At 37.8% G+C, this 9603-nt stretch overlaps 1 protein-coding gene across 1 annotated transcript; it reads right to left on the bottom strand.

Moving 5' to 3' along the window:
* Positions 1 to 4174: 4174 nt before the first annotated feature.
* LOC117141179 (uncharacterized protein K02A2.6-like) lies at positions 4175 to 9395 on the bottom strand. The gene is made up of 2 exons (XM_033304516.1): positions 9177 to 9395; positions 4175 to 8293 (listed from the first exon to the last, which is right to left on the bottom strand). The coding sequence occupies exon 2, from the start codon at positions 6815 to 6817 to the stop codon at positions 4325 to 4327; it is 2493 nt and encodes an 830-aa protein (XP_033160407.1). The 5' UTR covers positions 6818 to 8293; positions 9177 to 9395; the 3' UTR covers positions 4175 to 4324.
* Positions 9396 to 9603: the final 208 nt, after the last annotated feature.

Genomic DNA, 9603 nt, shown 5'->3' with positions numbered 1-9603 from the left:
CCTTTAATTGCAGACAAGGATGATATGCAAGACCTAATTTCTGCACACTTTCTCATCGGGGACATCGATGCTTGCCCTCCCAGCAGAAAGCAGTCAGGCTAAGCCTCTTAACGCTCCATTCCTGGGCGGACAACGTATCCTACGTCAGTTTTGGAAACGATTCAGTTCAGACTGGCTCTCCCACATATAATCACTTTCCAAATGGAGACAAGACGAAACCAATTTGAAGGTCGGTAACATTGTGATTGTCAGGGATGACAGAACGGGTCCTACAGAGTCAAGTCTAGGACGCAAGCGATGCGAATCCAACATAAGCCATCCCAAACTCTACTGAAGGTGTTTAAAATAAACAAGAGAGATTTCTTTAGTCGAGTTCCCCGACTATCAGATACCCGTTACGGGTCGCAAAACTTCATAATACGCGAACGCGGAATTTTATAATTTTTCTGGGATAACAAAAGATATTGGGAAGTAAAGTGAAAAAAAAATTTAAAATTATTCAAAAGTGTGGGCGTGGCCGGTTTCTATCGATTTGCCAAAAAAAAAACGTATTTCCCACGCCCACTCTAACGCTATACAACCGGCCAAAACTGACACGCCCACATTTTTGAAATATTGTTGGAAATTTTTTCATAAATTTCTATCGATGTGCCAAAAAACTTTTTGACACGCCCACTCTAGCGCTATAATGCCGCGAAAGCGGTCACGCTTAAATTTTTTTTTATTAGTTTTATTAATTAAATTATAAGTTTATTAATTATTAATTTCTGAGCAATACTAAAGGTTTTTGATTACTTAATATTTCAAATGGTCAACCAAACAAGTTTGACATGAAATATTTCGTTCTCCAGAAATTGGCTAACAATTCTTTTGAAATTGTAGCATAATTAATCTAATGTAATTTCAGCGTTCTGCTCGCATAACAGACGGGTTTGTGATTTTGAGATAACACAGCGCCAATAGCTAAATTACATGCGTTAGTTGTCAAGGAGACTGGTTTTGAGAAGGCTGGATAGATCAAAATCGGATCCGAAGTTATCAAAACTTTTAACCGTTCAAACAACTCAACATAATCTTTACATTTGGTTTAAATTACTGCACTTTTCTTCAGTTTAAGGGTCATAGGTTTAACTTCCTTGGCAAAGTTAGGAATGAACTTCCGATAGAACCCACATAATAGCAAAATGATTTTATTAGTTACAATGTTTCCTTTCTTCATAAACTCATATTTATCTAGCTGAAACTTTAAATTAGCATCCTTGAGTTTTGTAAAGACCTTTCTTAGGGACAGAATATGTCCCACCAATGAAGTGGAGTATATTATAATGTCGTCTAAGTATACTAGGCAATCTTTGTAGATTAAGTTCTGCAGAAGATTGTTCATACATCTTTGGAATGTTGCAGGGACAAAAGACATGCGTGAATATTCGTAAATCAATTGTTGTAAAATATTGGCATCGTCTTGTTTATCCAATATTTTATCCATTCTAGGAATAAGAAACTTGTCATTGACTGTTTTCATTGAGATTCCTATAATCCACAACCATTCTAAACTTTTTTTCCCAGAGGCATCTGTCTTTTTGGGTATCGCCTAAATATGAGAACAATAAGGTAATTTCGATTTACGAATTATACCTTGTTCTAACATTTCCTTAATGTGTTTGATAACCTCCTAATCAATGATGTGGAGATATTTATTACGTTTTCTGTATTCTGGATCTTTATGCTGAGTTTGTTTAATGTTTAATGGTATTTACGAAGGTCCAATTTTCTCCTTTATTGTACTGAATATCCCTATACTCGTATATGACCTTCTTTACTCAACTTCCTCTACATGTTCGAGTCTATACTCGTTATACTCGCGTAATTCATTATATATCGGGAAGTTAACTATATCATCGTCGATTGATTTGGGATAAAGATGTTTTGTATTTTTTTTCGCTGTGTCAACTTTTATTCTTGGAGTGGGACATTTTATTGATGCGGTTTATTTTGATTGTTTATTTTGATTAGACTTTGATTTAAGTTTTGCTTTAAGCTTTCGTTTAAGGCACTTTGCAAGTGCAGTCTTATCCTTTTGCTGTTTCGGGTTGGATTGGTCCATGGGTGCAAATTCTTCTTTTTGTTTTGGGTCAAGGCATTTTATTGATAAAAGTTCCTTCTCATAATCTATCTTAGTTTTCGTATCCTCGAGATATTTTTGACCTAACAGGAAATCATAGGTATCGGAGTATTTATGGACATAGGATTTTTGTGCAGACGGACATTTCGAAGTGGGCTTTATCATAATACTCTTCTTTAATTTAATTGGACCTTATATAGTGTATAATATACAATCTTCTTTTTCTTCTTCCAAGACCGCAAAACATGGGACTAGTCCGTCTTCCCATGTCTCTTGAGTATCCGAAGCAGACTGATGAAAATTGACGTCCATCCTGCTTTGTTCACTCTGACTTTCTCACTGCCTTTATACCGGTCTGTTACTATTCACTTTATTTGATGTTGAGGATTAGGAAATGAGAGGATTATTTTGTCTACCTTGATTTAAATCCATACTAAAAGTATGGTCATTTCCCCTTTGATTAACAGGTATAGGACGAGTCGAGTACTGGTTTTGATTATTCGTAACTTGATTTTTAATTTGATTTGTTGCTGAATAATAAGTACCATAATTGTGATGTCTGTTATTATAGTATCTTAGATTATTATTTTGATTTATATTTCCCTTGTTCCTTTGCCGATTTAATAAAATATTGGCTTTCGAGGTTAGCATCATAGAGACCTAGCTCCATTGCAGTTTGTTTTAATTTGGAAATAGAATCAATGACTTTTCGCTTATTACGCTAATTAGGCTTATCAATAGGACCGCTCTCTAATTCTAGTTTGTCAAAAATGTTTCAGAATTATAATTCTAATTTTTCTATAAACTTACTTATGCTACCAAGATATGATGCTTCCTCCAGTTGTCTCACCAGGGTCACGTATGTCTATAATCCTTTAATGATGTAGCCAGTGTAGTTTTTATTTCCATCCATGTTATTGCTGTTGCAATACACAGTTTAGGAGGTATTTTGTTTTATTAAAGTTCACAAATTTCAAAATTTTTCATAAAATTTTATTTCCGACCTACTTGCACATAGGTTCTTTTGCGGATCAATTTTTTTTCAGATATAACTGTTTTTAATTTCAGATATTCACTGTTTTTAATTGCTAGTTGTATAGCATATCCCATAATTGATCAGCATCGTACTAAAAGGATTTCTTTGTTTTTCCTACCGACTGCGCCAATTACAAGTTTACTTTATTCATAAGTCAAAAATATATAATTTTATTTATCTGAATAATTACTAATGTGTTCTTTATTTTGAAGAACACAGACCATTTAATTTTAGGTCTCAAACTGAACTCAATGTATTGATCTAGATTGATTGACGTTAAAGCTTCGATGTCGAGCTTTTTGAATATGGGCTTTGGTCTTTATACTTCTATTGAGCTTTTGGACAGTTCTTATGAGCTTTTGGATCCAAGATACAAGCGCTCTTGGGTTTTTACGATTTTAATAATTAAAATTGAGAACTTGTGTTTTCGAGCTTGTGAGTCTGGACTTGTATCGTAATAATTTGACAAAATTTGGCAACGGATTTTTGATCTACTGGTGGGTTATTTGCTTGGGGTTTTCTGTTACATTTTCTAGACAATTTACATTTACAATTCTAGACAAAAAATACTATATGTATGTGTCGCAGATAATTTAAATGTAACGACATTTCTAGTAATTGCGCGTTTCTGCTTGGCACGCGAGTTACCATAACATGAAAACATTGTCTTCAACACGAACTCATGCCAACTCTGTGCATATCAACGAACGGGATCATAAGCACCGAAGAATATCAATAGTGACATACATAAAAATCTAAAAAAAGCTTTCGTCTCTAATTTGTGAGCAACGACTAACGGGATAAAAAGCTCTAGCGTGTAACTAAAGACACTAGAATAGTGTGGTGTAACCATAGAAGCATACATAATACAGTGATAGCAGACAACTGTATGTGTGCACACGTATGCTCTTGCATTGTAAATTTGACAAAATATGCCCATCACCTTTGAAGTTCGTTGACTTTAAATCTATATTATTTTTTATCAATTGGCTCTGTAATAAATCAGTAGTTTAGTCTTCGTTTCAATACACTTTATTTCACAGTTGGTTTTATTATTTATTATTAGTTTACAATGGTTATTCTAATACGTGTGTTCGCATTCAACTCCATTGATCGACTGACTCTCTCTCTCCAGCCCGATCGCTCGTCTCTCTGCTTATGTTAGATTAATCGGGAGAGCGTGAGTTGCGCTCTTCTTCCTCTCGCACCGGTTCCCACATCCCTCCTATGTTTTTCAGCTTGAGCTTCAACCCAGGTACCGCAGACGTATCGTTTTCCTCGGATGATTTGGCCAGCGAGTGTTGGTTGTGTTTCTCCAAGTTCGTGGTGGAAGCCGGAACCGTCATCGTGGTCGAGGCAGCTGGAATCTTTTTTAGATGGCTAACGTCCCTAAGAAGTGTCTTACCACTCCCTGAGACTTTAACAATATTTCCCTCTCGCTCCAAGACGTGGTATTCAGTTATGTCAAAGTTCGGTGTCAGCTTACTAGGAAATATTACGTTTTTCATTAGTACCTGATCTCCTACCTGAATGTCTACATCCTTTGCCCCTCTCTTTTTATCCCCAGCTACTTTACCTTTATGCTTTTGTATCTGGTCATTATCTTTTTCAGCCGAGTCAGTAAAAGCCCCTACAACATCTTGTATGTTAGGAATTTTATCTCGAATCAAACGATTAAACATTAACTCTGAAGGGGCTGTTCCAGTAGTACCATGAGGGGTGACGTTATGCATTAAAAGAAACTCCTGAATTTCCTGCTCCAAGTTCTTCTTGTTTAAGTGTGCAATTTTTAGTCTTTTTACTAGGGACTTGTTTATATTCTCCACCTCACCATTAGCCTGAGGCCAATATGGTGGAGTCCGTATTAGGGTAATGCCATTCAAACTGCAATAATTTTCAAACATCTCACTAACGTACTGTCTACCATTATCTGTCCGCAGGTACTTTGGAAACCCTAATCGGCAGAATATTTCCTTCATTTCCCCAATAATAGCTGTTGAGGATATCGATTGCATAAACTTTAGCTCCATGTATCTTGAAAAATAGTCTATAAAGGCCAGGACATATTTTCCATTCGGCAATGGACCCAAAAGATCACTGGCTATCGACATCCAAGCGCTTGTTGGAAATGGTGTTCTCTGCATCGGTGCTGGGCCTAAAGGTTGAGAGACTACTAAACAGTCTCTACATGCTTTTACAAAATTCTCTGCGTCTCGGGCGATGCGTGGCCACCATACCTTTGACCTTAAACGCCGCTTCATTGCAGACTCGCCTGGATGACCTTCATGGGCAAGTTCTAATACTCTCTTTCGAAGTGTTGCCGGGATGACTAATCGTGTTCCTCTAAGCAGAATTTTCCCAAGCGTCGAAAGTTCATATCGAAATGGGTAAAATTTGTTTGATGTACATGGATCCCAAGTGTCAGTCTCCAAACAGGACATGGCGTCAATGATTTCCTCATCCATACTATTTGCTTGGGATATTTCTGATATGTGTAACGCTGCAGGAACAGAGTATTCGATGAACCGAAAGACATTATATTCATCATTTCGCCAGGAAGAGTTCGTCGCAGCCAGTTCACAAAGTCGAGACAGAGCGTCTGAAATATTCTCTTTGCCCGCCTTGTAGATTACTTTAAACTTGAACGCCTGTATGCGTAAGAGCCACCTCTCAATTCGCGCTGGAGGCTTCGAAGTTGGTTTGAATATTGCCTCCAGTGGTTTGTGATCCGTCACCAGCTCGATTTCTAATCCAGCCAGGTAAAAATAAAACTTCTCAAGAGCCCAGACTAAGGCCAGACTTTCTTTTTCCGTCTGTGAATATCGCTTTTCAACATCCGATGGACTCCGACTAGCAAACGAAATTATTTTTAGTTCCTTGTCTCTAGTGAAGTGTAATAGTACAGCTCCGAGCGCGACAGGGCTGGCGTCGGCTATCAGTTGTGTAGTGTTATCGGGGTCAAAATAGGACAAGTTTGGTATCTTGGCCAAATGAGATTTTAGGTCCTCGTATGCTTTTTCCTCATTTTTATCCCAATTAAATCTGCAATCCTTTCTTAGCAAACGTCTTAATGGTTCTGTACGGTCGGCTAAATCCGGTATGAATTTGCCAACATAAGTGACAAGGCCCAGAAAACTGCGGACCTCCTCCTTATTTTTGGGACTTCTGAATGAAAGGATTGTGGATACTTTTTCCGGATCAACTTCAATTCCTCTGTCTGACAGGATATGCCCAAGAAATTTAACTTTATCCGTCTTCCAAATGCATTTCTCCACATTCAAGAGGACATTGTTTTTCTCCAATATATCCTTTATTTCTTTTACGGCGCTATCATGGTCATTTTCATTAGTTCCGAATATGATGATATCATCGATATAATTCAGGACATTTCGGCACGGTGCCAGTAGCTCCTCCAGTCTTCTTTGAAAAATTTCGGGTGCAGAGTTAACCCCGAACATCAATCGCTTATACCGGAACAACCCACGAGGAGTTATGAAAGTTGTTATAGCTCTGCTAGCCTCGTCCAATTCTAATTGATGATATGCATATTTGAGATCCAGACGAGAAAAATATTTCGCTCCTCTCAGTTTGGTCATAAACGTTTCGAAGATAGGCAATGGATAGTTCTCCCTTAAAATTGCTTTATTGGCTAGTCTCATGTCTATACAGATCCCCGTTTTCTTTGAATGTTATGACCATTGGTGAGATCCATTGAGAATGTCCCATTACTGGTTCAATGATATCGAGCGCTAACGCTTCCTCCAGTTTTCCAATAACTTTCTCTTCCAACGCTATTGGAATCCGCCTCATCGGTTGTTGAACTGGTTTGATGTCTGGGTCAATGGATAGTTTAACTGGCAATCCTTTCCATTTTGGAAATGGAGATACGCTCTCTATACTGTGGACTCCCAAACCGAGTCGTAATACTTGTAGCTTTATCGCCGTTTCCTTGCCCAGTAGTGATTGTTTTCCTTTTTTAATTACAAAAAATGGAGCAATTACCTCCGGGTTAGATCCAATGGATACAGGTGCATCAAAACAACAGATTATTTGCAGTAATTCGTCTGAAGCATATGCTCTAAAATGATTCGAGCAGTCCCATTGGACGTTGAAAATTGTTGTTTTCTTATCTTGTAGAACTGACCAATCCTCCGGACTTATGAGATTGAAACGTGATCCTGAGTCGATGATGAAAGGCATTTCTTGGCCACCCACTTGGCATTTGATTACTTCGTCTTCGTCGTCACTTAGAATTTTAAAACAGTTATTTGCCGGTTTCTTATCATCCCCTTCATTTACCAGGTTCACGTTTGAGCGTTGTCGTTTTGTTGCATTGCTGTTGTTCTGGTTTCCTGGTCGCTTTAAATTGGTTCGGCACTTGTTTGCAAAGTGCCCGAACCGTGTGCATTTATTGCATTGTTGTTTTAAGGCTGGACAATTGGGGCTATTATGGTTGTGACCTTTTCGACCACATCTGCTGCACTCCCACTGCATGTTGGACGATTTTGTATTCGTTTGTATTCTGTTTATTCCCTCCAGATTCAGCTGTGGTCGCATTATCTCGGACTCTTTGTTGATTTCTTCCTCCATTTGGCAGAGATTTATTATCTCCGATAAATTGTACTCTTTTTCCAAAAGTTTCCGTTTTAGGCTTATGTTGGCGCAGCTATCGATGATATTATCCTTTAAACAGATCTCCTCGATTTCGGCTTTAGTGGATCCAAAATCGCATTTTTGAATTTGGTACCTCAGCCTCAATACAAATTTCGCAAATGTCTCCCCCTCTGCAGGAGACAGGTTCCTAAATAGATGTCTCTCGAAGCTTGAGTTCTGTTTCGGCGAGAAAAACGCATTCAACTTATCGACTAACGTCTGAAATGTGGCGGTCTGGTCTCCAGCCGCCGTTTCCGTTATCACGGCTCCGGGCAGTGAAAATGCTACCGTTTGTAGCTGAGGGCCGCAAAGATGTAACAGTTTGTTTCTTTTCCGGGATGGTGAACTGATGATCTCCTCAGCTTGCACATATATTTCGAAAGCTCTAAGCCATTTCTCCCATTCCACACGCAACAGGGACTTCTCAATCGTCTCGCACAGAAACGGCCTGATTACGCTCTCTGCCATTGCTTGTAGGTCGACTGAAAATAAATTTTGCTTTAATATTTTTGGCCAACTGCCTCTGACTTAGTCAGATCGTAATTAGTTACATATAGTTTTCAAGAAATATACCGTGGTATACATATACATGTGCATACCTATCGACTGATACTTTAGTACAGCCCCTGATCCAAATCAGCTCATATCTAATTATTCGACTCGTACCTTTAGTACAGCCCCTGACTTAAATCAGCTTATGATTATTTGTTCGGCTCGTACATCTAGTACAGCCCCTGACTTAAGTCAGCTCAAAATTATTTACTCGGCTTGTACATTTAGTACAGCCCCTGACCCAAGTCAGATAGAACAATAATAAAATCTGTGTCTCTTGACACTGTCACTGTAATTTGTCAGTTGTTTTCTCTTTCCTTTTATTTTTCATTCTTTTATTGTTGTTGTGTTTTTTTTTTTTATACGAGCTGCCATAACTGAAATGCCTGCGAGCATTCTTATATTTTATTTCTTTTCCTTCATTCTTTCTTCTCTTCATCACATTAGTTCGTCAGCGTGCATTTGCCCGCGCGTTCATATGTATATACGAACAAGGAGAGTGAGTGAGGAAAAAAAAAATTATCGAATTATTGTGTGACAATTTTGCCATCACAGATTTGCGCTAAACATTTTTTTTTTTTAATGTTAATTTACATTTTATTTCTCCCTTGCATTAATTTGTCTATTTGTATTCGTTCGCGCGTTCGATATTACATTTATATGTACATATGTATATATGTATATATACGAAGAACGCCAGGGAACGAAAAGAACAAACTAACGGGACTGTTGCGTGCTAATTTCAGCATATGCCGGTTTGCACTGAATTTTTCTTATTTTAATTAATTTATAAGTTGTTGTTTTTTTTTTTACCTCGTCGCCAATGTAATAATTCAGTAGTTTAGTCTTCGTTTCAACACACTTTATTTCACAGTTGGTTTTATTATTTATTATTAGTTTACAATGGTTATTCTAATACGTGTGTTCGCATTCAACTCCATTGATCGACTGACTCTCTCTCTCTCCAGCCCGATCGCTCGTCTCTCTGCTTATGTTAGATTAATCGGGAGAGCGTGAGTTGAGCTCATCTTCCTCTCGCACCGGTTCCCACAGGCACCATCCGAAAAATTCTTGTTTTGCATTGCCTTAACGTTATTATTATTTAAATAAAGCTTAGAAATAGTAATATCCGAATCTATGCACATCACAAAATAAATTTCGAAAATGACTTTATATTAGAATACTTGTCATTAGGGTATTCAGCTTGCGACGTGAGAAAAATTAATAAGGCAGTGATTGT

The sequence above is a fragment of the Drosophila mauritiana genome, chromosome 3L (assembly GCF_004382145.1).
Source record: "Drosophila mauritiana strain mau12 chromosome 3L, ASM438214v1, whole genome shotgun sequence".
In the NCBI taxonomy this organism is placed as follows: domain Eukaryota; kingdom Metazoa; phylum Arthropoda; class Insecta; order Diptera; family Drosophilidae; genus Drosophila; species Drosophila mauritiana.
The sequence above is the reverse complement of the archived record's forward strand: the minus strand, read 5'-3'. Positions and strand labels throughout refer to the sequence as shown.

What these genes read in the sequence shown, in the direction of transcription:
- LOC117141179 (XM_033304516.1), bottom strand. Translation starts at nt 6,817, where the DNA reads ATGAGACTAGCCAATAAAGCAATTTTAAGGGAGAACTATCCATTGCCT.